General features: G+C 41.1%; 1 protein-coding gene across 9 annotated transcripts in view; it reads right to left on the bottom strand.

Annotated features, from left to right (window-relative positions):
- Positions 1–2,687: 2,687 nt before the first annotated feature.
- LOC139277271 (protein tyrosine phosphatase type IVA 3-like) overlaps positions 2,688–27,750 on the bottom strand; it is a 149,194-nt gene continuing 124,131 nt past the window's right edge. For 8 of the 9 annotated variants that reach the window (XM_070895534.1, XM_070895519.1, XM_070895577.1 and 5 more), the window contains 5 exons: positions 24,663–25,225; positions 14,701–14,793; positions 9,322–9,452; positions 7,160–7,234; positions 2,688–2,904 (listed from right to left, as the gene is read on the bottom strand). In XM_070895534.1, coding sequence (XP_070751635.1) covers positions 2,787–2,904; positions 7,160–7,234; positions 9,322–9,452; positions 14,701–14,793; positions 24,663–24,767 — 522 coding nt within the window. In that variant the 5' untranslated portion in view covers positions 24,768–25,225 and the 3' untranslated portion in view covers positions 2,688–2,786. The remainder of the gene's footprint in view (positions 2,905–7,159; positions 7,235–9,321; positions 9,453–14,700; positions 14,794–24,662; positions 25,226–27,750) is intronic. The other variant, XM_070895585.1, reaches the window with a different exon arrangement.

The raw sequence follows: 27,750 nt of genomic DNA, 5'->3' as shown, positions 1-27,750 counted from the left end.
TTTGATGGGATAAATGGAACCAATAATGCCATATCACTTAATTTCAAAGCAAGGTTTACCATCATTTTACTTAGCTCGATCTCTGCCATTATATGTGCAATATGATAATGTACCTTGGTTTAATGATCATGATTTTTAATACTTCTATTACCATAATAATATTGTAGAGAAGATTATGCCAAATACAGTAACGATACAACGCGGCCTTTCTTTTAGAGGGCAAAGAATTCTCAACTCACAGGCCTCCTCAGGCTCTGCACTGACTGTGGCCAAGGGGGCATGTTGGATGATGTCCCAGTGTCACTGCCTTGGACACCAGGATGTGCACAAAAATGGGTGGATGTTAAGTGTATCTAATCTCTCCTCCTCTCTATCGCACACCAGGTGTTTGTCGACAGCAAAGAGATAAATACTTATCTATTTATCTATCTCAGGAACTCGGAGGATTGAACCTGCATTCCACCATTATTGTGTGTTGCAAGTCGATGCTTCAACTTGTTAACCATCACCATACAGCGTGTCTAAAATGTAAATAGTGGTTACAAGTTTAATGAACACAGCCTAGAAATTCGGGCGTGTCGAATACTGGGCCTCTGATTTTTTTAAACCTTTACCGATGTATGAGCGTGCACTTCTGGTCTGTCATATTGGAGGCTTAGAAGGCCGCTTAGTGACAGAGACAGACACTGTGTGGTCAAATTTCTACACCCACAAGTTTGAAGTTGAAGTTACACAATTTCCACATAAGAAATATTGTAGGACATTAACTGCACCCTGAAGAGATCAAGAATATAATCAGAACTTGTAAAGAGAAAATTCAGCAAATCTGCCATATTTTATAATCAGTTTTTGTTTCCATTAATTTAAAATGAATGGACTTTTACAAACTAGAAAGCAGGCATGGAAATATGTTTTTTTTAAAAAAAGTTAAATGACTTTCCATTTGTGGAATATTTAAGCAACCAATATTCTAACCTCAGTGTTAAAGGCATTGATGCAGGGTTCAAAGAAAGGTGGTGCAACTTTAATAAACCAATAAACCAAATGTTACTTGTACTGCCCTATGATTGGCATTACTGAAAAGGACTAATTATTTTTCTCTCAGCCAGATTGGTTTCCAGCACTATTATGGAGATGATGAATAGTTGAATGAAACCTCTATCATTCACATAGCTTTCTTTCACCATGCATAAAATAATCAATCCAGAGTGATGAAAAATCAATCGGATTGGCACAAAAAGGGAACATTAAATGTCCATGTTACTTCTTAAATGAGGCATTCCTCAGAGCTTGCAAATTATAGGTTGTCTTCAGAAGCATCCAGTTTAACCTATTAGAAAGGCTAGTTTACATATCTACCCATTCATTAAAAAACATATTGAAACCACAAAACACTGGGAAAAAAGTTAAAGCTTTATTTACATGGCATTCGTAGGACAAGTTTAGCGTCAGTGCAAAGTGGCTTCGGTTACTCACCAATGTTAAACCTGAAGTATAAACTGGTTGTAAAGGCCCGAACAGTGGAGCGCAACTCCTTCCTCTAGGGATTCTCACTCCACTGCACTCTGTTGATTTTGGCTGAACTATGGCTGCAAAACCGCTTCTCACTGACACTATACTTGTAGTATGAATGCACCCGTAGAAGTTTCCTATGCTGCTATAACCTCTGAAAGGTTGAGTTCTACTGCCGAACTTGGGATATCAGTAAGCTTGCAATGTGTTTAAAAATCCCTTTGTTAAAACCTATCCACTTGTACTCAAAAGAAAATAATGGATTTGTGTTCAAGACTCACCTGCAAACCAACTTTGTTTATAGAAAGTAATATCCATTTGCACGGAGCACATGCACCATGTTTGTCTGTAACAGACCTCTGCTTACCGGAGTCCGATCAAACAGGTAAAACAATTTTTTTTTAAAAAAAGTATACACTGTGTGTGTCTGGAATAGTCAAAATCAAAACTCTCTTTTCCTCTCTCCCCTTTCTGTCTAGTTAGGGGCTAGCCTTCAGGAACCTTAATCAGTGGTTGAAAGTTACTGTTAAATTGAGGATTAGCACACTATTAGTGACAACATTCAATGTGAAACAGGAAAGAGTGCGTTTGTGGAACAACCCCCCGCTATTAAAAAATGGTTGCAACACCCACTCAGTGCTAGAAACATAATATACACGTTAGTAGTTCTAGTACAGGGATATTATTTATAAAAGATAGGAAAGTGGGGATACTAGGATCCAAACTCCCTTCTGGTATGAAACCTGGCCCACGAATGCAAATTATCCATCTGCATTAGGTGCATCAAGCTTAAGGAAGCACTTTACCAGAGTCATCAATTTAACTGCACAGGCCACAAAACAATGTTTCACGAGAATATCTGTACCAGTCAACCAGTAGACCACCAATATTTAAGTCAACTCGCATCTTATTTACAATTATCTTCCTGGCTTCATATTCTTTAGGTCATCGCACAAGTTTGCTATTTGAATAAAAGCCACACAGATCAAACATCCTGGAGGAGTTTTTTTTTTAAAAAAAGCATACATAAAATTGCAGGTGGTGAAGTCTTAGCCTGCCTCTTATGGCAAACTTTCTTACAACTTTTAACTAGAGTCAACAAGCCTCCATAAAGAATTGTACTTCCTTCTAGATGGTGATTTTAGAATAAATAAATATTCAAGTTACTAAAGGCGGAAAAAAACATCCGATTGGATTTGAAGACAGGAAACCCAACGGCATTTTATTTTTTATAAAAATCACTGTAAACCATTGTTGGCTGAAAGTGTTCAAGTTCATACGATGGCGCAAGAGTTCTTGTGATTATTAGGGTCCTTGAATCGAAGTCTCATCTTTGGCCGATATTTTTCCAAGTATGAGAGTTGTTTGCTGTTGATGGCACCTCTGCGTTTTCTATTTCGATAAGGGAAGACAAAAAATAAAGAAGTGAAATGAAATGCAAAAAGTTGAAGATAGTGCTTTTTAATTCTTTATATTGCAAATATGCCCATTTTATAGACCAGGTCATAGGTGTGTCCCTGATGTTTTTCCAATCTCAACTATAGGAGATTCAGCATCGGGAACCTCCAGCAACTCGTCTCAAACCAACTTTTCTTCACCCTAGCTACAGTGCAATAGTTGTCAGTACAGTAAGAGCAGACTTTCAGAATGCTACTGTGCAGGCAGAGTAAACCTTGAAAAGATAATGAGGGATTAGGCAAGGTCTCAATTAAAAAAAAAATGGCATGAATAAAGGGAGAAGAAATACAATTACACTGGTTCAATTCGTACTTAGCTGTCTTACTATTAGTGACCAAGGGATGGGTATTACAAGGCTATATTTTTTTAAAAAGTTAAACACATCAATAAGATGGCAGCTGTACAATGGAGAAAGGGCACAACCTGCGTGTTTATTGCATCACAACAGGATCATGTTACACACTGGGGGAAGGGAAGGAAGAAAATAGTTTCCTGCTTTAAAGAGGAATGGATGGGTGGGACTTTTCAGCCGCAGAGAATTCAAAAGACTTTCCTCTGCATTCAGGCTTACGTTTGTGAAAGGGGAAATGCCAGGGTGGGATTCGTTGCACGCTAATGGAATTGTGTGCCTGCCAGCTCATGTCCGATCTCTGAACTTTCATGTACAAGTTAAAATCGGGGTTTCCAATGCCCTTTATGTGCTGTGCAGAGAGAAAGCAGCCAGGTAAAGTTTGCCAGGAGCGGCTGCAGTGCATTCTGGAGGGGGAAGGTGAACAGCCAACTGTCATGGTACATATAGGTACCAACGATATAGGTAAAAAAATGGGATGAGGTCCTACAAGCTGAATTTAGGGAGCTAGGAGTTATATTAAAAAGTAGGACCTCAAAAGGTAATCTCAGGATTACTACCAGTGCCATGTGCTAGTCAGAGTAGGAATTGCAGGATAGCTCAGATGAATACGTGGCTTGAGGAATGGTGCAAGGGGGAGTGATTCAAATTCCTGGGACACTGGAACCGGTTCTGGGGGAGGTGGGACCAGTACAAACTGGATGGTCTGCACCTGGGCAGGACCGGAACCGATGTCCGAGGCAAAGTGTTTGCTAGTGCTGTTGGCGAGGGTTTAAACTAAAACGGCAGAGGGATGGGAATCTATGCAGGTGGCAGAGAAATGGGAATCTATGCAGGGAGGCAGAGGGAGGTAAAAAGGGGGCAGAAGCAAAGGTAGGAAGGAGAAAAGCAAGAGTGGAGGGCAGAGAAATCAAGGGCAAAAATCAAAAAGGGCCACATTACAACATCATTCTAAAAGGACAAAGTGTTAATAAAACAAGCCTGAAGGCTCTGAGTCTCAATGCGAGGAGCATTTGTAATAAGGTGGATGAATTGACTGCGCAGATAGCTGTTAACGGATATGATGTAATTGGGATTACGGAGACATGGCTCCAAGGTAACCAAGGCTGCGAACTCAACTTCCAGGGGTATTCAATATTCAGGAAGGACAGACAGGAAGGAAAAGGAGGTGAGGTAGTGTTACTGGTTAAAGAGGAGATTAACACAATAGTAAGGAAGGACATTAGCGTGGATGATGTGGAATCTATATGGGTAGAGCTGCGAAACACCAAAGGGCAGAAAACGTTAGTGGGAGTTGTGTACAGACCACCAAACAGCAGTAGGGAGGTTGGGGATGGCATCAAACAGGAAATTAGGGACACGTGCAATAAAGGTACAGCAGTTATCATGGGTGATTTTAACCTACATATTGATTGGGCTAACCAAACTGGTAGCAATACCATGGAGGAGGATTTCCTGGGTTGTATAAGGGATGGTTTTCTAGACCAATATGTCGAGGAACCAACTAGAGAGCAGGCCATCCTAGATGGAGAGTGATACAGTTAATTCAGAGACTAGGGTCCTGAACTTAAAGAAAGGAAACTTCAATGGTATGAGACGTGAATGGGCTAGGATAGACTGGAGAATGATACTTAAAGGGTTGACAGTGGATAGGCAATGGCAGACATTTAAATATCACATGGATGAACTACAACAATTGTACATCCCTGTCTGGAGTAAAAATAAAAAAGGGAAGGTGGCTCAACCGTGGCTAACAAGGGAAATTAGGGAAAGTGTTAAATCCAAGGAAGAGGCATATAAATTGGCCAGAAAAAGCAGCAAACCTGAGGACTGGGAGAAATTTAGAATTCAGCAGAGGAGGACTAAGGGTTTAATTAGAAGGGGGAAAAGAGAGTATGAGAGTAAGCTTGCAGGGAACATAAAAACTGACTGCAAAAGCTAAATAGAGATGTGAAGAGAAAAAGATTAGTGAAGACTAATGTAGGTCCCTTGCAGTCAGAATCAGGTGAATTCATAATGGGGAACAAGGAAATGGCAGACTAATTGAACAAATACTTCGGTTCTGTCTTCATTAAGGAAGACACGAATAACCTCCCGAAAATACTAGGGGACCGAGGGTCTAGCGAGAAAGGGGAACTGAGGGAAATCCTTAATAGTCAGGAAATGGTGTTAGGGAAATCGAAGGGATTGAAGGCCGAGAAATCCCCAGGGCCTTGATAGTCTGCATCCCGGAATACTTAAGGAAGTGGCTCTAGAAATAGTAGATGCATTGGTGGTCATTTTCCAAATTCCATGGACTCTGGATCAGTACCTATGGATTGGAGGGTAGCTAATGTAACCCCACTTTTTAAAAAAAGGAGGGAGAGAGAAAACAGGGAATTATACATCAGTTAGCCTGACATCGGTGGTGGGGAAAATGCTGGAATCAATTATTAAAGATGTAATAGCAGTGGATTTGGAAAGCAGTAACAGGATCGGTCCAAGTCAGCATGGATTTATGAAAGGGAAATCATGCTCGACAAATCTTCTAAAATTTTTTGTGGATGTAACTAGTAGAGTAGATAAGGGAGAACCAGTAGATGTGGTGTATTTGGACTTTCAAAACGCTTTTGACAAGGTCCCGCACAAGAGATTGGTGTGCAAAATCAAAGCACATGGTATTGGGGGTAATGTATTGAAGTGGATAGAGAACTGGTTGGCAGACAGGAAGCAAAGAGTGTGAATAAATGGGTCCTTTTCAAAACGGCAGGCAGTGACTCGTGGGGTGCCGCAAGGTTCAGTGTTGGAACCCCAGCTATTTACAATATACATTAATGATTTAGAGGAAGGAATTGAAGGTAATATCTCCATGTTTGCAGATGACACTAAGCTGAGTGGCAGTGTGAGCTGTGAGGAGGATGCTAAGAGGCTGCAGGGGGACTTGGACAGGTTAGGTGAATGGGCAAATGCATGGCAGATGCAGTATAATGCTGATAAATGTGAGGTTATCCACTTGGTTGGCAAAAACAGGAAGGCAGATTATTATTTGAATGGTGACAGATTAGTAAAAGGAAAGGTGCAATGAGACCTGGGTGTCATGGTACATCAGTCATTGAAGGTAGACATGCAGGTACAGCAGGCAGTAAAGAAAGCAAATGGCATGCTGGCCTTCAAAGCGAGGGGATTTGAGTATAGGAGCAGGAAGGTCTTACTGCAGTTGTACAGGACCTTGGTGAGACCACACCTTGATTAGTGTGTGCAGTTTTGGTCTCCTAATCTGAGGAAGGATGTTCTTGCTATTGAGGGAGTGCAGCGAAGGTTCACCAGACTGATTCCCGGGATGGCAGAACTGCCATATGAAGAAAGACTGGATCGACTAGGCTTATATTTAGAAGAATGAGAGGGGATCTCATAGAAATATATAAAATTCTAACGGGATTGAACAGGTTAGATGCAGGAAGAATGTTCCCGATGTTGGGGAAGTCCAGAACCAGGGGTCACAGCTAAGGGTATGGGGTAAGCCATTTAGGACCGAGATGAGGAGAAACTTCTTCACTCAGAATTGTGAACTTGTGGAATTCTCTACCACAGAAAGTTGTTGAGACCAGTTCGTTAGATATATTCAAAAGGGAGTTGGATGTGGCCCTTACGGCTAAAGGGATCACGAGGTATGGAGAGAAAGCAGGAATGGGGTACTGAAGTTGCATGATCAGTCATGATCATATTGAATGGTGGTGCTGGCTCAAAGGGCCGAATGGCCTACACCTGCACCTATTTTCTATGCTTCTGAAGATTTGATCACTGAATATCACTCACACAAACGACAGTCAAAACAGTTTTTCAGGAACAAGTGGCACTTACTGTCTGATGAACTGAATGGCATCTTCATACATCATTCCGCTTTCGATAAGGGCAACTGCTACCAATACAGGAGCTCTGCATTTTTAAAACAAGTCAGCGTAAGCATAGCATAGCACAGAACATTGATCCGTTTCTTTCATTAGGCTATTGTGCAAAACAATGCAATCCAACATCCAATTATTGATCATTCATAAAGTTTTAGTTAAAATACAGCTGTTGGGAACAAAACTAAAAATGCGAAAATGAATCTCTAGGCTAAGTTGAAAGAAGTTACTCTAACCCTGTACATATCACTGGTGAGACTACATTTGGAACATTGTGGAACCATACAAGTTTACAACACAGAAGGAGGCCACTTAGCACCTTGGGGTAGATTTGACTTTGCGCGAGTATAAAACTTCAATGGAAATAAAAAATCAAAAAAATCAGGAGATGTAAAATGGGATGCCGATTTGCTATCATCCACTTTACATGATTGCACAAAGTCAAAATCTACCACATTGCGTCTGTGCTAGCTCCTTTACAAAATAAATACAACAATCTCACTGCTCCACTCCCTCCCCATAATCTTACACGTTTTAAAGAATGTTTTAAATATTTATCCACTTTTCCTTTAAAAGATGCAGGCCACAATTATGTCCTGTAGCTCCACCTGCTCAACCAATCCTCTGCGGAAAGAAATTTCTCCTAATTTCTCATTCTCCTAGTTATTATGCTAAATTGCTGATAAATTCCCCCTGCCCCTGTTACTGCCTTCATCACCTGGCTTATTTCCATTATGGTATGTTTTGGGTAAAGGAAAAGCTTTTCCACATTAATTGCTCTTGCTACCTGTCTGACCATTTTGTTAACCTATGCCCTCATGAATTATTTTATAGACTTCTCATCCCACCATAGGTAGTCCCTCGAAAAACAAGACAGACTTGCTTCCGTTCCAAAAGTGAGTTCTCAGGTGACTGTACAGGAATTAGTCTCTGTCACAGGTGAGACAGACAGTGGTCGGAGGAAAGGGTGTGGAGACTGGTTTTCCACACGCTCCTTCCGCTGTCTGCGCTTGTTTCCTACCTGCTCTCGGCGACGAGACTTGAGGTGCTCAACGCCCTACCGGATGCTCTTCCTCCACTTAAGGTGGTCTTTGGCCAGGGACTCCCAGGTGTTGGTGGGGATGTTCCACTTTATCAAGGAAGCTTTGAGGTGTCCTTGAAAAGTTTCCTTTGCCCACTGCGGCTCGCTTGCTTTGGGAGTTGTGTGTCAGACATGTGAACAATGTGGCCCACCCAATGGAGCTGGTCGAGTGTGGTCAGTGCTTCGATGCTGGGGATATTGGCCTGATCGAGGACACTAACATTGGTGCGTCTGTCCTCCCAGGGGATTTGCAGGATCTTGCGGAGACATTGTTGGTGGTATTTCTCCAGCGATTTGAGGTGTCTACTGCACATGGGCCACGTCTCTCAGCCATACAGGAGGGCGGGTATCACTACAGCCCTGTGGCTTGGTGCCAGATTTGAGCGCCTGATCTTCGAACACTCTTTCTCAGGCGGCCGAAGGCTACGCTGGGGCACTGGAAGCGGTGTTGAACCTAGTCGTCGATGTTTGCCCTTACTGATAATAGACTCCCGAGGTACGGAAAGTGATCCACATTGACTAGGGCCGCGCCGGATCTTGATGACTTTGGGGGGGGGGGGGGGGAAAGGGGAGTGCTGTGTGGCGGGGTCAGGTTGGCGGAGAACCTTTGTCTTACGGATATTTAGTCTTATTCACCATTTGCCAAAACCCCTACTTTTAAGTCATCAGCAAATTTTGACATTGTGCTCTCTGCACCTATTATAGCAGCTGGATAGACTACAGACTGCATTTTTGGATTTTTTTCCTTTAATTTCTCCACTTGCTACATTCCTCCAGTCTTACTTCACCGACCACACTTTGTCACAACTCTGCTTCCTTATTCCTAATTAGTGTCTGATTTTCCACATCTATTAACCATCATTGGTATGTTTTGTTAGTTTGAAGAGACTACACAAATTGTTTAGGCCACTGTCACTTTATTTGAATCACTAAGCTGTTGGAGAACACCACCCCTTATTATTACACTAAAAACCAACTCCTCCTTAATAAAAGACATGTGGTATGTTAGACATTGGCCAATGTTTTTGTATACCTACCGCCCAAGGCCAGCAACACAATGCACTGCGACACAACAACCAGGTTCTTCGGTAAACTTCGTTTTAAGCAAAGTAAGCCAATCATCCACAATTTTCGATGGAGGTGAGCCACCATCATCAAATGGCCAATCCTTAAAAAAGGTAAAAGTAGAAGTAAAACACTTGGCTTTATGCTGCAACAAAGAGAACTTTGCTATCGACTTGCCCTCATATTCAATACATGCCTGCTGCTTAAAAAATGGTACAAGATGAACCTGTATTAAACAGCTAATGAATGATGCTTTTCATAGCAAGACACCTGAAAAAAATCTCAATTAATGTTCCAAGATATAAATAAGTGAACCTGAAAGGACAAACACCATCTTCAATCAATTCCATAACTGATTTGTGTGCATGTTTTTTTTTTTAATTGAAAGGAATTGTGTGGAAAAGAAAGGGAAAGAAACACAAAAAATTGTGCATATTCTGGTGAAAACAAATTATTTACGTCTGTTACGTTATAACTTCCAATTGTAGTTCTTTTCCCACTTGCTCATCGTAAACATCCGACTGCTAATCTTTTATCATTCCGTTCAGTAGTGGGAAAGAGTTCACAGATCATTAGGAACCAACAACAACTTGTATTCAAACAGCACCTTAAATGCAGTGAAAAGTTCCAAGGCGCTTCACGAGTATGAAGACAAAAAATTTGACACCGAGCCACAAAAGGAGAAATTCGGGTAGATGATCAAAGGCTTGATTATAGTGTTCGGTCTTAAGGAGCATCTTAAAAGAGGAAAGAGAGGTAGAGAGGTTTAGGAAGGGAATTCCAGAGCTTAGGGCCTAAGCAGTTGAAAGCACGGCCACCAATGGTTTAGCAATCATAATCAGGGATGCCCAAGAAGGCAGAATTAAGGAGCGCAGATATCTCTGGGGGTGGGGTTATGGGGCTGGAAGAGATTACAGAGATAGGGAGGGGCAAGGCTATGCAGGGATTTGAAAACAAGGATGAGATTTTTGAAATCGAGGTGTTGCTTAACTGGGAGCCAATGTAGTGAACGGGACTTGTTGCAAGTTAGGACCTGGGTAGCGAGTTTTGGATGACCTCAAGTTTATGTAGGGTAATATGTGAGAGGCCGGCCAGGACTATTCAAGTCTGGAGGCAACAAAGGCATGGATGAGGGTTTCAGCAGCAGATGAGCTGAGGCAGGGACGGAGATGGGCGATGTTACAGAGGTGGAAATAGACAAGTCTTATTAATGCCGCGGATATCATAAATTTACAGCACGGAAGGCGGCCATTTTGACCCATTGTGTCCGCACCGGCTGACCAAGAGCTATCTACCTAATCCCACAGTCCAGCTCTTGGTCCGTAGCCCTGTAGTTAATGGCACATCCAAGTATTTTTTAAATGTGATGAGGGTTTCTGCCTTTACTACCCTTTCATAGAAACATGGAAAATAGGTGCAGGAGTAGGCCATTCAATGAGTTCATGGCTGAACATACAACTTCAGTACCCCATTCCTGCTTTCTCGCCATACCCCTTGATCACCCTAGTAGTAAGGACTACATCTAACTCCTTTTTGAATATATTTAGTGAATTGGCCTCAACAACTTTCTGTGGTAGAGAATTGCACAGGTTCACCACTCTCTGGGTGAAGAAGTTTCTCCTCATCTCGGTCCTAAATGGCTTACCCCTTATCCTTAGACTGTGACCCCTGGTTCTGGACTTCCCCAACATTGGGAACATTCTTTCTGCATCTAACCTGTCTAAACCTGAGTTCCAGATCCACACTACCCTCTGGGTGAAGAAATGTCCCCTCATATCTCCTCTAAACCTCCCTCCCCACCAATTACTTTAAATCTATGACCCCTGGTTGTTGACCCCTCTGCCAAGGGAAACAGGTCCTTCCTATCCACCCGATCCAGGCCCCTCAATTTTATATACCTCAATCCTCAATATGTGGTATGACAAGTCTGAAATCTGTCCTGTTGATGCCATAGGAATCTATTTTTTAAAAATAAGGCCGAGAACGTACCATTTGAAAATACTCGGATGCATTCATGGTGCTATTGTTTCTCTCTGGCTGGAAATGCCACATATGGACAGTTTGTCCTCATTATGGCTGATTCTTGCAAGCACTCAGTCACATAGGCCTCTGACAGCATGTTACAGGTCTGGATGCTGCAGACACATATCATTATTCCCAATATCTAGGCTCACAGAGGCGGCTATATTGTACAAAGAAGCCAGCCAGGCGCTAGTGTGTCCATTGTTTGATAACTGGAAATCCTAAACATGAAGGGGTTTGACAGGATAAATTGGGAAAATTATACCCTTTGTTTGTGGAATCAGTGGTAAGGGGCCATTCATTTCAAAGTGTTACCGGGCCAGCAGGGAGATAAGCAGAAATGTCTTTTAGTTGTTGCACCATTAAAGTTAGTTCCATTTCCTAGATCCCTCTTCTCCATTTTTCACTACCAGCATGAACATAACCCCCGCCGCCCCCCCACCACAGAATTTCCTGCAACAGAGGAATTGGCGATGTACACCGTAAATCTCACCGATATTGTCGTTGCTAACTTGCTCCAAATTCTGCTGGTTTTCTGATTAGAAAAGGTGTCAAGAGTATGGAATCCTTTGCAGATAGCACTATTTTCCAAGGAAAAGCAGATAAGCATTTGAAGCAGAGTAAAATACTGGGCTATAGTGACAGAGAATGGGGCAGTGGGATTAGCTTTGGATTGCTCTGGCAAAAAGCTGGCAGACACCATGGGACAAATGACCGATGTTGCAAATCTATATGCTTCTACAGTGAAATCACCTCCTATTACTTCATGAACTGAGGAGTTGTAAAGTTTTATGTAATAATCCAGTAGAATTTGCTCTGTTGATCTTTTGCTATTTAATTTTTTACTTTTAATATAAACCTGATTCATGAATTTAAAGGTACATGGTTTAACAGAGCATTTATCTTTCTCTTATCCAAAGACCAGTATGACATGAAGACTTGTGTCGTTTGAACAGAGCTTATTAATGGTTATAATGGTATTCTGTTTTAACTTGGGCAAAGCTACATTACCACATATTGTGGATCTAATGGTCACACTTCTGTTCATGTGGAGTGAAGGTGAGGGCTTGCTTACAGGAGTAGATCTTGGCATTGAATTTGAGATATAACAGCCCAAAATTGTAATAGCAAATGTCTCCAATTTTTTTGGAAACAAAACTCAACTGACAGCAGACAGACCAAATCTCATTACACTTAAAAAAACAAGTCCATTCCAGTTCAACCACAGGAAGGAAATTTGTTTTCAAACCACAACTTGAGGAAATGTATAGTCTATTTCACATGTTCAAAAGCTGCAATACAAAGAATACAACTGAACTTCCTGCATCTCACAATCTTTAGGTTAGCAAACATCAGCTGACTATGACTTGGAAAGGAGGGCGGGTGGTCTTGGTGGAGGGGGAAGAAGAGCACAAAGGATACTCAGATTGTTCATCTACCACTGCTGGGTAATTGTAACTAATTAAAGGATTGATCGGCTCTCGGAATATTGCCTAAGTGCACATTGCATAAGTTTGTTTCATCTCTGGAACCGGCATAAAAGAACATTAGTTGCAGACTCTAAACAGTTCAGAGAAGAGAGCGCTTTGTCATTGAGTTGCGAATGCTTTATGCATTCATTAATTACACCTATACAACTTTGAGGGGGGCGAAAGAGGGGAAGAATAAGGAGACATTTTTGCACCGTTTATTAAAAGTTAGTTCCATTTCCTAGATCCCTCTTCTCTATTTTTCACTACCAGCATGAACAATATACCGCAACCCCCCCACCCCCGAAAATTTCCTGCAACAGAGGGATTGGAGACGTACACTGTAAATCTCACCGATAACGCCGTTGTTAACTTGCTCCAAATTCTGCTGGTTTTCCCATTAAAAAATGAGCGAGTGTAACGGTGGATCAGGCACTCAAATGCTGATCTAAAAAGTGAAGTGACGGCACAGTCACCATCTTAAAAGTTCTCCGTTTGATTAAGACTGAAGATCTCAATTTTCAAATTGATTGGGCTGCAGATGTATGGTGTGGCAATATTAAGATTGAAAATCCCAGGTGCAAGTAGTGGATACTCAAAATATCCTAGTTGCTTAATCTTTGCTAACAAGGGAGTTGAATCTTGATCTTGAAGCAATAAATATTGCCATTGACATTTTTTTTAAGTCGAAGTGGTAGTGGGCATGAAAACTGGCTTAAATGCAGGAAAATTGCGATCACCATTGATTTTAAAGAGGAGTGGGCTACGCGAATTAACTTCTAACTGTTTTCGGTGAGCGCAACGCCAGAGCTGTGCGTAGGAAAATATGCATTGGCATAAATCGGCAGGAAATCTTTTGCCAATATCTTCTAGTACTCTACCAATGTACCTTTAGAGCAGGTTGTTCTGTGATGCAGTAAGTGTGTTCTCAGGCAACTAATCCTTTCTGTAGGAGTAGCTGGCAGCACAGTCGAGATTGAAGTGACAACCTTTTGTAAACCTTAGTGTCTGTAGCAGTTATCAAAAGTTCCCATGTCGCTTTTGCTTTTTGAAGTTGAACACTTTGCCATATGCTGTATCTAAAAAAAAAAATGTTGCTCAAAGTGTGTGTGTGTTAAAAGTGTTCAGTGGGTCAGGCAATGTCTGTGGTAACAGTTAAATATGCACGATGCAAGATTTACAACATATCAATTCTTCTGAAGAAACCCAAGTGCCTGATGATGGGAAGTTAAATTCATAAATGTGAGAAAAAAACCATATACAGGAAGACATCCGAGGTGGGGAATTAGGGGGGGGGGGGGGGGAGAGAAAGGAGAATATTTGGGTGGGGTGAGGGGGTGCGATGGCAAAGAGAATGGTTCTTGGGAGGTTTTTGAACAGAGATGGCAAGAGTACAGTTGACTACCAATTGCACGAATGGATCCAAATGTACCTTTATAGGATTCCAGAAAAGTAAGGAAAGCTAGTAAGGAAAGTAATGCTTCAACAGTTTATATTATTTGAACGAATATTAGGAGAGTATTAGAGCTGCGTAAATCCAACCAGTTTCCATCGCTGCTACTTTTAAAAAAAGGACCTCGATGTGATAAGAGGCATTCATTTATTAAGTTTGGCTTAATTCCAGTAAGTATGAGGTGATCCAGTGCCACAGCATGTTGATTACATAGGGTCATGACTAATTCCCGAGATAGTAAGTTTCCAATGGAGCAAAAATGCTTATTTATTCACAAATCTTTAACAGCGCCAAGTTTTTATTGTTTTTGCCCTGTTAAAATTTTAGAATTTTTGAAAATTTCAACCTGCAAACGTTCATATGATTGCTTGGACCAAATGGAAGTTTAAAATGAAGCCTGTACTTACCATTACTGCAATACCTTCATTCTCCAGTGGAGTCTTGTCATACGAGGCATCACATACTCTCACAACAGTGGTCACACCATACTTTTGCAGCTCCTAAAGGGGAGGAAAGCACATGGAAACGTACTATTTAAGAACTAATACTGGAAGAGACATTCTGGGAGACGATTGAAGGAATCACAGACACTTGGGCTTATATTCTCCTTGTGACAGGAGACGATTTTTTAAATATAGTTACAGTCTGCATCAAACTAATTCAAATTAAGATCTTTCTGCTTTGATTCTCACTTTCTTAGAAGGAAGAAAAAAAATAGAACTTTGCAAGAGTGAAGATGGAGTTGATTCTCATCAAGCAAATGGGAGTCAGTAAAATTTGACTGCAGGTTCTTCATTTTGGCCATATTCAAAATGCCCTAACTGGTGGCTACAGAAGTTGAAAAACATTATTTTTTAATTGAAAAAGCATGATTAATTCATTTGCAGTATTAGCTGTTTATCACTACTGCCAATTAGGCAGACCGATCAGCTAGCACATGGTTTGCAATGAACTTGAAACTACTGAAAGAATTGTTTGACCTCGAGCTGAGTTTCTGACCCCATATCCCTTACCACCACCAAGACCGTCTCCGTCTTATTGCCCCTTCCTCAGCCCATTGGCTGCTGAAATCCTTCTCCAAGCCTTTGTTATCGCCAGACTCAATTATTCCAATGTTCTCCTGGACGACCTTCCATATTCCAACCTCCATAAACTTAAGCTCATCCAAAACTCTATCGTATCCTAACCCGCACTATGTCCCACTTACCCATCACCCCTGTGTTCTATGACCTGCAATGGCTCTCAATCGCTGAACATTTTGATTTTAAAATGCTCATCCTCCTGTTCAAATCTCTCAATGATTCGCCCTTCCCTATCTCTGTAACCACCTCCAGTCCTACAATCTTCTTGGAACTCTACCTTCCTCCAATTTTGATCTTGTACATCTTCAACTTCTTTAAACCTTCAGCTGTCTCGGCCCTAAGCTGTGGAATTCCCTCCATAAACCTCTTTGCCTCTCTTCCTTTAAGATGCTCCTTAAAACCTACCACTTTGATCAAGCTTTGTTACCTGCCCTAATGTCTTCTTCTTTGGTTTGGTTTCAAATGTCTTGGGATGTTTTACAACATTAAAAGGTGCTATATAAATACCAGTAGTAGTTGTTGATGCAGATGTAACAAAAATTATGAACTAGGCTCAACGTATCAGTAATTGCAAGACTTCGGTTTTCCATACTTTCAATCCTGGGATTTTAATAGCCAACACTGCTAAATTTTAGCATTAGAAACATAGAATAATATAGCACAGAAGGAGGCCATTCAACCCATCGTACCTATGTCAGCTCTTTGCAAGAGCTATCCAATTAATATCTCTCCCCTGCTTCCATAGTCGTGTAAATTTTCAAGTATATGTTCAAATTCTTTTTTAAAGTTATTTTTGAATCGGTTTCCATAGACAGTGCATGCCAGATCATAACACACTGCATGAAAAAAAAACTCTCATCTCGCCTCGGTTTCTTTTGCCAATTTTCTTAAATCTGTGTCCTCTGATTAATGACCCTTTGGTCAGTGAAATCAGTTTCTCCCTACTTACAATCAAAATCCGTCATAATTTTGAATGTCTCTAATGGGCCGAAAATTGCAGCCTTGCCAGAAGAGGCCTCGCAAATGCTGGTTCTCAGAGTGAGAAATTTATTTTGACAGATCGAATGCATCTCCATAGGAAGGACATCCGCGGGGCAGAGATTGGGCTATTTGCCCAACTCTTGCCCAGCGAATGTCCTTTAAACTTAGTCCTGGTAAAAACAGGTATATGGACTACTTTTAACAGCGCAAGAGCTTTAAAATATAGAAAAATTAAATTTAATCACTCATTTTTATAGTAAAAACCCTGTCCATTAAGGTAAATTTATTTTTAACCCTATTAAAACACATTAAAATATTTCAAAAAATATATATATTTAAAACATTTAATCACATTCAATTTTAATTAATTTTGAATAGGAGATGTTTTTATATTTATTGTGTTGTGCTTCTTGTTTTAGGAGGGTATTCTCATCGATAGTAATGGGAGCTCGTAAAAACGGAATTCCCATTATTATCAATGGGAATACTGGTCCAGGCCGTGATTCCAGGATACGAATACGTACCTGGAGGACAAGTTCCCGTATGCTGCACTGCGAATGAAGGTCTCCGACCGGTATTCTACATTCCTCCGGGACCACCAGGTTTTCGTTAAAAAATTTCTGGTCGGAGACGTTCGTCAGAAGAAAGCCTCCGACCGCAATTTCCCCCCCCCCCAACCCCCCCATTAAATCTCCCCTTAACTGTATCTGCTTGAAAGAGAACCACCCCAGCTTCTCTAGTCTTTTTACACAACTGAAGTTCTTCATAGCTTGGATCATTCTGGTAGACCTCCTCTGCACTCTCTAAGGCCTTGACATCCTTCCTATAGTGTAGTGCCCAGAATTGGACACAATAGTCCAGCTGAGGCCTAACCAGTGACTTAAAGGTTTAGCATAACATCCTTGCTTTTGTACTTGTGTCTCTATTTATAAAACCAAGAATAGGAAACCGTTTCATGCCACAAATACGTGCACTCAGACCTTTCCTGAAATGGTCTCGAAGTATACGAAGCTAAAATTAGTTAAGTACACAATCTGGTCATCATACAGAGGAGGGATGATCAGCTAAGAGGCTGTGTAGTTGGGACACACATGACCAGCAGGCATTGTTCAAAGATTCCTGCATTACTGCAAAAGATACACTATTGGGCACTGATGAAGGATTCAAAAACTAGGAGACATCATTTTTTTTAAACTGGGAAATTGTTGGTAAATTCAGTCAGTATTATTTCACAAAGATAAATAGATTTCACATACAGTGTGATAGAAGTACTGAATAAATTACCAGGGGAGCAATTATTATAAAAGGGTTCAGTTGACACACAAATGAGAAACAAGAAAAATATATATTTTTTGAAGAGGGGTGGAGAATAAGAAAGATAGAGAACAAGAGAAGACAGTAAAGATTCTGAAAGTTCAGATTCCAGCACCTTTGACAGTGCAACACGCCACTGAAGTGCCAGCCTGGATTATACATTCCAAGTCTCCGGAGTGGAGCTTGAACCCATGACCATGTGACTCAGAGGCAAGAGTTCCACCACTACTAAGGCAGACATATTTTACCAATTTATCTAACAGTATTCCCAGATCTCTCTGCACCCCGACACCATTTAGTTTCTTGCCTTCCAAGGAATAAGTGGCCTCCTTACTCTTAACAAAATGAAACAATTCTCACTTTGCTATATTGAATTTAATTTGCCATTTATCCACCCATACTGCGAGCCTGTTTGTTGTCCTGTATTTTGGTGCAATCCTCCACATTGTTAGCTATAGTCCCAATTTGATGCAATTTGCAAATTCAGACACCATCCTCCAATTCCCGAGTCCAAATGATTTATGCATATGGTTAACCAGTGGTCCCAGCACAGATCCCTACGACTTTCCACTTTCTGCCACTCTGAGAAACTTCCCTCAACTCTTACCCTCTGTTTTGTGTTTTCTAACCAGCTTTCAAATATTCTGCAACCTGGTCCCCGACTCCATCTGCCTTGTCCTTTGTTAAGCATGTCGTATGTGGCACCTTATCTAAGGCCTTCTGATAGTCCATGTATACCACATCCACTGCATTGCCCATGTGTACTCTGTCTGTTATTTCTTCAAATAATTCAATAAGGTTGGTTCAACATGACCTTCCTTTTAGAAATCCAAGCCTCATTCTTTAGCAAAGATTCTAGTATTTTTCTGGTAAATGTCTTTAAACTAACTGGTCGCTTATTTTATGTAGAATTTATTATTTTCCTTTAGTTTTCCCTCTGTAAATCCCCATGGGATATTTTTCGATGTTTAATATGTTAATATTCCAACTATATTTGTAATTAAGATTTTGGAAATTGTACAACATTTCATATCTGAAGTGCAAGTGAGAATTGAACCATTGCTTTCTTCAGATTATTCCCATTTTTATCAGCCCTTTAATTTCCACTCAATTCCAGGATTGTTTTCTCCAAGGTCAAGAATGACAAACGGCACATAATTCCAAACTTCTTATTGCTCCTCAAGCTAAATTGTACCATTTAGCTTGACCTACATAAGTCTACCACTTCTCATCAGCACGCTTAGTAACTGCAGCTGAGACTGGTGCTATCCAAACACTGAAACTTTGACTGTCCAAGAAAGAATGCTGCAAATGTGAAAATTACATTTATTCCACTGTTTACAGTTCAGTTTGCAGCATTCATAGCAATTTTGCATCCAATTTGACATTGGACTGTTGTGTCTGTCCAGTGATGGTGTGCAAAATTAATGCACATGGTATTGGGGGTAATGTATTGACGTGGATAGAGAACTCATTGGCAGACAGGAAGCAGAGAGTCGGGATAAACGGGTCCTTTTCAGAATGGCAGGCAGTGACTAGTGGGGTGCCGCAGGGCTCAGTGCTGGGACCCCAGCTATTTACAATATACATCAATGATTTAGATGAAGGAATTGAGAGTAATATCTCCAAGTTTGCAGATGACACTAAGCTGGGTGGAGGTGTGAGCTGTGAGGAGGATGCAGGGTGACTTGGACAGATTAGGTGAGTGGGAAAATTCATGGCAGATGCAGTATAATGTGGATAAATGTGAGGTTATCCATTTTGGGGGCAAAAACACGAAGGCAGAATATTATCTGAATGGCGGCAGATTAGGAAAAGGGAAGGTGCAACGAGACCTGGGTGTCATGGTTCATCAGTTACTGAAAGTGGGCATGCAGGTACAGCAGGCGGTGAAGGCAGCAAATGGTATGTCGGCCTTCATAGCTAGGGGATTTGAGTATAGGAGCAGGGAGGTCTTACTGCAGTTGTACAGGGCCTTGGTGAGGCCTCAATCTGGAGTATTGCATTCAGTTTTGGTCTAATCTGAGGAAGGGCGTTCTTGCTATTGAGGGAGTGCAGCGAAGGTTCACCAGACTGATTCCCCGGATGGCAGGACTGACATAAGAGGAGAGACTGGATTGACTGGGTCTGCATTTACTGGAGTTTAGAAGGATGAGAGGGGATCTCATAGAAACATATAAAATTCTGACGGGACTGGACAGGTTAGATGCAGGAAGAATGTTCCCGATGTTGGGGAAGTCCAGAACCAGGGGACACAGTCTAAGGATAAGGGGTAAGCCATTTAGGACTGAGATGAGGAGAAACTTCTTCACTCAGAGTTGTTAACCTGTGGTATTCCCTACCGCAGAGAGTTGATGCCAGTTCGTTGGATATATTCAAGAGGAGTTCGATATGGCCCTTACAGCTAAAGGGATCAAGGGGTATGGAGAGAAAGCAGGAAAGGGGTACTGAAGTGAATGATCAGCCATGATCATATTGAATGGTGTTGCAGGCTCGAAGGGCCAAATGGCCTACTCCTGCACCTATTTTCTATGGTTCTATGTGACAAACTGAAAAAAACCAGACAGACTTGCATTCAGATAGCACCTTTCATGATCACTGGACGTTCCAAAGCACATTACAGCCTTTTGAAGTGTAGTCACTGTTGCAATGTAGAAAATTGTTTTCTTATCGATGAAGCAGGGCCCTTCCAGGGAGTCTCACTCAAGACCATGTTTGGGCCCTGACTCTGGACTTACAAAACACCTTCAGTGTCAGTGCAAATGGAAACTGCAATGTAAAAAATTTGCAATGTGAACATGCTACCAAACTCCACACATCTCTACATTGTGTGTGTCATGTGATTTCACTGTTTTTGTTATCTATGTAAAATGTGCACTCAGAATTCGAGAGAGAAACAAATCAGACACTTCATGCCTGGACATAGATTTGAACCACTAAACAGTAGGCAACATTCAGTCTTGAACAGGACTGGATGCAAGCTACCTCCCTTTCCAAAACAAGAGTCTCAAGAATGAAGCTGAAGAATTGACCTTTTCAGGCAACATCTTAAAGGGTAAGAGAGGGTCATATTTTGGATAGGATCTTCCTCAGAATTACAGTGGTAAAGTGCCTCCTTGAAGACCTTTGGGATCCACAACTAAAACCGAATCTTCTAAGAACGTACCTAGATTATTACATCAGGTTTATCAGGGTTAGTTTGGAGAATTCAGGGAACTCTGAACTGGAGGCAGGTAAATCTGTAAAGGTCCATAATGGAACAGTTGGCTGTTTATGAAATGTTATCTACATTAGTAGGCGTAATCTAGTAAATTATAAGAAACCATTCTTATTTCCATAATGGCTCCAGAATTGTATAATGCCTCAATTCTACAAAACTATTGTTTTAACTTGAGAAATGTGCGTCTTGCCATTAACCTGACATTTTCTCTATTTCGTCTGTACAGTATAAGAAAAGACCACTAGAGAAACAGATAGATTCTCATTACTTATGCTAACACTATAAATCCTGCCGTCCCCCAAAGAAACAACTCCAGGTCCTCCCACAGTATTTTAGTGGCAGACATTCTCAAAATACTGCCGTCCTCCACTGTAGTTTAAACTGGCAACACTTCCAAGTTAGAATTAATGAGCTCTCTGCAGTACAAACTTCCAGCTGAGGGGCTACATACACATTCTGGTCCAATGAAATAGGATTGCAGTACTGGTTAAATAGAATCCTTCTTCTCTTTATACTCTTATAGCATACACTGTCGACCCACTCCTTTCAACCTCTTCCTCCTGCTCCTCAAATGTAAGATGTTTACTCTGCCGTTCTGGAAAGAAATCACTTGAAATCATGCAGCCAGCAATATTGACTCTATACTGGTACAGTAGCATCAGGATGGTTACACTGGAAAACCACTTTCTTTGTGTGCTTAATATACAGGCGGTTGCTATTTAAATTAGCACAGAGCTTTGTTTGTACTAAAGGTGAATTAGTTTGAAATCAGAGCAAATCAATCGTCAATAGCAACAAGTCGGCACACTGGCGCCATGGTATCAGGTTGTGCGTCTTTCTGTATTGTAGGCTCATTTCTTTCGATTTATTTTTAAAAGCAAATTGAATATATTTATTTAAAAATATATTCAAAGAAAATTTTAGCTGGTATCAAATAGTTCCATTGCATTGGTACATCCAGACTGGGAATGATGCCAATTTTATTGCAGTACAGACAGCTGGCTGAATACTGATTCTTTGAATACATCCCCTGACCAGAACATCTTACCTAGTGAGTTTTCAGTGGGCCATTTATGAAGAACGCATCTGGCACTGAATGTGCTTTTTCTTTCCCACCTCCAAAAAAGGGTCCATTTCTACTTCAGTGTAGTGGACTACAAAAATACAGTATATGCATTATATTATTCCTCTGAGTATAGTCTTTCCCACTTCAGAACGATGGTGCTTTTATATTTGATGCAGTTAACCTGCACTTAATTTTGAATCAGATGAAAGGTCACACCCAAAACATTAAGCTATTTCTCCTTCAGATGCTGACTAACCTACTGTACATTCACAGTAGTTTTTACTTATTTTCCCCTTGTACTTCATACTTCTATTGAAGAGATTTTGCATGTGTTGAATTTGTGCAGGGGAGCAGGGAAAGTGAATATTCCAATTCAGATTATGACAATGCAAATACCTCTCGGAACTCCACTATTGAGCAGCTTATGAGAGTTTCATATTAAATATTAGTTTCATTTTAACATTATTGTTACAAATTTCTGAAGCAGTAACATTTCCTTACTATAAGGCCTGGACATTATTAAGATTAGGATCAGCCTCTTCAAGCTGAATGCAATTTAGTAGTTGTTGCAAGCTATTCACCCCAATCAAGCAGAGTAAAAGGTCAGTAAATATCCACAGGAACACTTGCACATGTCTGGCCTCCCAGAAAAACAGCAAAAAGGAAACTAGATCAGATATTCAACAGCACTGCAATCTGAAATATGCCACGGTTTCAGTTTGGATCCTTTCAGGTTGAAAGCTTTCAGTTTATATGTCTAAAATGCAATTTAAAAGGTATTCATTCCCTGCTCAAGTCTTCAGTAATTATTGTAAGAAATTCTACAGCTATAATCTACAGGTCTCAACATGTTGGAGCCCTGTCTGTGAAATTCAAAGATGGCTTAATGGAGAAATTAACAATTTATTTTTAATGAATTCAAAGTATTTATTACATTTAGCAACACTGGTTACCAAGGGAGAGTGAATAAACCCAAGTTATTGAACATAACAATGTAACAAGACTTTCTGCAATCCCACAAAATGGTATAGGGCAGAACAGATGGAATTTTACATCATCCTGTCAGTAAGAGACTGGTATCTATCTTGCCCAAAGCAGACATCCTTTTTGCATTATCCTCGATATCAAACTGTTAAACTCTGGAAGTAAATATCCCATCCTCCTTCACCATCTACATTTGTTCAATTCCAGCAATGTCACTGGATAGTAATCAGCAGTGAGACATCTGGATGTTTTCCCATTTCTCTAACCCAGGGTACACACTACAGCCAAGGTACACCGGTGGATGTTTAGGCTAGTGGATGAGGTGCCGATTAAGTAGACTGATTTGTCTTGAATGTTGTCAAACTTCTTGAGCATTGCTGCAGATGCACCCATGCAGTCAAGTAGAGTGTATTCCATCACATTTCTGACATGTGCATTGTAGGCGATACAAGAGGCTTTGGGATTGAACCACCCGCCACAGAATACCCAGCCTCTGACCTGCTCTCGGAGCCACTGTATTTATGTGGCTGGTCCAGTTGAGTTTCTGATCAATGGTGACCCCCAGGATGTTGCTGATGGGGGAACTCAGCAATAGTAATGCCATTGAATGCCATGGGGAGGTGGATGGACTCTCTCTTGAGCATAAGAAATAGGAGCAGGAGTAGGCCATTTGGCCCCTCGAGCCTGCTCCGCCATTCAGTAAGATCATGGCTGATCTGATCTTAGGCTCAGCATCATTTCACTGCCCGCGCCCCATAACCCTCAACTCCCTTATCGTTCAAAAATCTGTCCATCTCCATCTTAAATATATTCAATGATCCAGGCTCCACAGTTCTCTGGGGTAGAGAATTCCATAGATTTACGACCCTCTTGTTGGAGATGGTCATTGCTTGACACTTAAGTGAAAAGTAACATTCACGTCACACATCAGCTCAAGTCTAGAGGAGTTCTTTGCTGCATGACGGCAAGGAACAACAAATGAAAGTCAAAAGTAGTGTAAAAATCAGTAAGACACAAGCAGGGTAAGATGGAAACTTGAGACCAGATCTCCCCCTGTCAAACAAAAACATTGGAGAAGTTATTTGAGAGTGAAGGAACTAATAAGACAGATGGCATAATTTCAGGACAATCCTATTGAGCTTCAAACTTAAAAGCAATTCATCAATGGACATCAGTTCTGATGGGGTTCTACCTGAAATTCTAATCTTTTACTTTCAGATTTAAGAAATTGAGAACAGAGAGCAGGAGAAGCTTTTTTTTAATAAAAGAGGGTTATGAGGCTGTGAAATGCACTACCAGAGTTAGTGACTGAAGCAGAGACTAAGTCAACATTTAAGAGGTTAGATAAACTGTTGAAGGCAAAGAGAATTGGACAAGTGTGTGTGTGAAAGATAAACACCAACATGGACTGATTGGGCCAAACAGTCTGCTCCCGTGCTGCAATTTCTATGTAATTCTAGATGTTGACCAATTTGTTGTGCATTATTATTCCTGTTTTTATTCCAAGGATACCAGGACTCAAATACAAAAATCACTAAAAAGCTCATTTTGAGATCACCAACAGGCACGATTCTCTGAAATATGAGTGAGTGGGAACCACAATCTATCATAACACATAGTGGCTCTTCAGCTGGTCATATTCAGAGTTTTAGTTTGAACATCTATTAGATTACTTTTCGAATACTCCAAACCATAAATATTCTGTTTAGCTTCAAGACTCACCTCTATAAATGCACTCAGTGTGGCATTTGTAGGGTTGTGGGTAATGAGAAATCTCATGTGTTTGTAAGAAACTTCCACGGGTGCAGGGCGATTCATACGGGCCATGGGGTTGGAACCAGTGGCGCAGAAGTATATCAGTACGAGGTCTACAAATGATCCCAATCTCTCCAAGTTAGTACATGCGCACTGTCTTCATAGGATTTTGGACGACTTACTGCAGCAAGAGAATGAAATATTATTTTGAACCTTTTTGTCAGTCTCCTCTTTTCACTTCTCGTTATTCACTCTCCTTCAAACCATGAACGATTCTACATTCAACCCAGTCACCCCATTTGGAGATGCATTGCAAGGCAGTAAGAATACAACTGGAGATACTGAACAGGCCAAGTCTGTTATCTCTCCTCTTCTTATCAAAAAAACTTTTGATGGTTAATCCAAAGTGGTCTTCTTCAGGATCTTGCTCAGATTGACTTGTCTGCAGAGATGCTATGTTGTGCTGGGCAATAGCCACTGCTGTTTCTCACAAACTCCATAAAAGTGTGCTGAAAGGAGCTGTTGAACCACTATAAAAAGAGAAAGAAATACTAATTTTAGAACTGCACAGCTGGAAATGTATACATGCAATATCATCTGAAGTAACTGCCAGGACCAGGGTGATATTATGCTGGAAGAGCAAAATGGATGACTTGTCTCATTTTCTTGTTGCATTACTGACCAGTGAATACATCTACAAAGACTTTGCATCATACCACACCTAAAAGTGTCAAAATGATTTTGTAAAAGCCATATGACCAGTGTTTCTTGCTTTCAAAAGAAAACGTCAACACTGTACTGTATTTAGTATAAACAAACTAGGCACAGTGGGATGTGCAAAAATAACTACTTATGATAAGACTCACCCTTCAATTATATTACATGTTCCCAACATCACTGAGCAAGTTTTTGCATTTTCTATTGTTCTCAAGTTATACTACTCATCATACCAGCTAACTTCTTGCACCTATTCCTTGGATGCAATCAAGTGTTTTGGTAGTATCTGCCTTAACCTGTCTTGTGGGTTTGCTAGTTGGACAGCACAAGGTGGCTAAAATACAAATATGCTTTAAAATTAAAAACTCATTAGGCTTGTATTAATATTCTGACTCTGAAGACTGGTAATTATGGGATAAAACAGGAGAACAAAACTTCTTTAGATGCAGATCATAAACTGGAATTAAAATCATTTGACTGCTGCCAACTGAACATAGCAAAATAATAATTTATTACAGTAATTACTATTCATTAATGGGAGACCATGCCTGCTTTGACTTTTAGGTAAAGTATTGACGTGTACTTTCCATACATTACACATTTAGTATGAATTAAAACAGATTAACAGCTCATGTACATACAGAGACACAAATACAGTAAATACTGCCATCCGTACTGCTTTTAGCTATAAAAAAAAAGAAAGTGATTAAAAGGGGTCATTGTCTGATTCAGTACAAAGGAGATGATCAACTGTGCGGGCCATAACGAACTTGGGGTGCTTAAGTGGCAACAGTTTTCATTCAGCTTCCTTACAACAATTGGTTCAATAAATACTCTTATCGTCAAAATAGAATCATAGAATAGCACAGAAGGCAGCCTGGCCATTCAACCCATCGAGTCTGCGCTGGCTCTTTCGAAGAGCAATTCAGTTAGTACCATTCTTTTCCTGAAATTGTTTCTTTGCACTGCCCTCAACCACCCTCTGTTACCTCATCAAAAACCTCAATCAAGTTAGTCAAACATGATTTGCCCTCAATAAATCTGTGCTGGCTCTCCTCAATGACTCAATATCGAGTTCAAAAATTTCAGAGCATAACTGCTGCCAATCTTTGGCTCCCTTCCCCCCGCACCCCTCTCTGGAAGATTGAGGCCATCACCACTACCATTTCTACCCATACTTCCTTCAACAACCGAGGATGCAATCCATCTGGACCGGGTGACTTATCCACTTTAAGCACTGCTAGCCCCTCTCTATTTTTTTCTCCAGACCTGTCCAGTCCCATCAGAATCTTATAAGTTTCTATGAGATCCCCTCTCATCCTTCTAAACGCCAGTGAATAAAGGCCCAGTTGATCCAGTCTCTCCTCATATGACAGTCCAGCCATCCCTGGAATCAGTCTAGTGAACCTTCGCTGCACTCCCTCAATAGCAAGAACGTCCTTCCTCAGATTAGGAGACCAAAACTGAACACAATATTCCAGGTGAGGCCTCACCAAGGCCCTGTACAACTGCAGTAAGGCCTCCCTGCTCGTTTACTCAAATCCCTTAGCTATGAAGGCCAACATACCATCTGCCTTCTTCACCGCCTGCTGTACCTGCATGCCAACCTTCAATGACTGATGAACCATGACACCCAGGTCTCGTTGCATCTCCCCCCCTTTTCCTAATCTGCCGCCATTCAGATAATATTCTGCCTTCGTGTTTTTGCTCCCAAAATGGATAACCTCATATTTATCCACATTATACTGCATCTGCCATGCATTTGCCCACTCACCTAATCTGTCCAAGTCACCCTGCAGCCTCTTAGCATCGCCCTCACAGCTCACACCGCCACCCAGTTTAGCGTTGTCTGCAAACTTGGAGATATTACACTCAATTCCTTCATCCAAATCGTTAATGTATATTGTAAAGAGCTGGGGTCCCAGCACTGAGCCCTGCGGCACTCCACTAGTCACTGCCTACCATTCTGAAAAGGACCCGTTAATCCCGACTCTCTGCTTCCTGTCTGCCAACCAGTTCTCTATCCACGTCAGTACATTACCCCCAATACCATGCGCTTTGACTTTGCACACCAATAATAACCATAAAAGCATAAAAAACCATCAATAATAAATAAATAAAAAATAAAACTCAAGTCCTACCTGGCCGGGGAAGTCAGTGGATCGGGCCGGTGGGTGAGGCCACTCGGCCGGGGATATGGGCGGGAGAACGCACCGACTCGAGAACACACTGGCAAGCCCTTTGGCCAGGGCTGGGGGTGGGAGAACGCACCGACTCTCTCTCCACGAGGGACTTCTCCGAGGGTTGGACTTCTCTGAGGGCTGGACTTCTCTGAGGA

The sequence above is a fragment of the Pristiophorus japonicus genome, chromosome 1 (genome assembly GCF_044704955.1).
Source record: "Pristiophorus japonicus isolate sPriJap1 chromosome 1, sPriJap1.hap1, whole genome shotgun sequence".
Lineage (NCBI taxonomy): Eukaryota > Metazoa > Chordata > Chondrichthyes > Pristiophoridae > Pristiophorus > Pristiophorus japonicus.
This window is presented reverse-complemented; position numbering and strand designations above follow the sequence as displayed.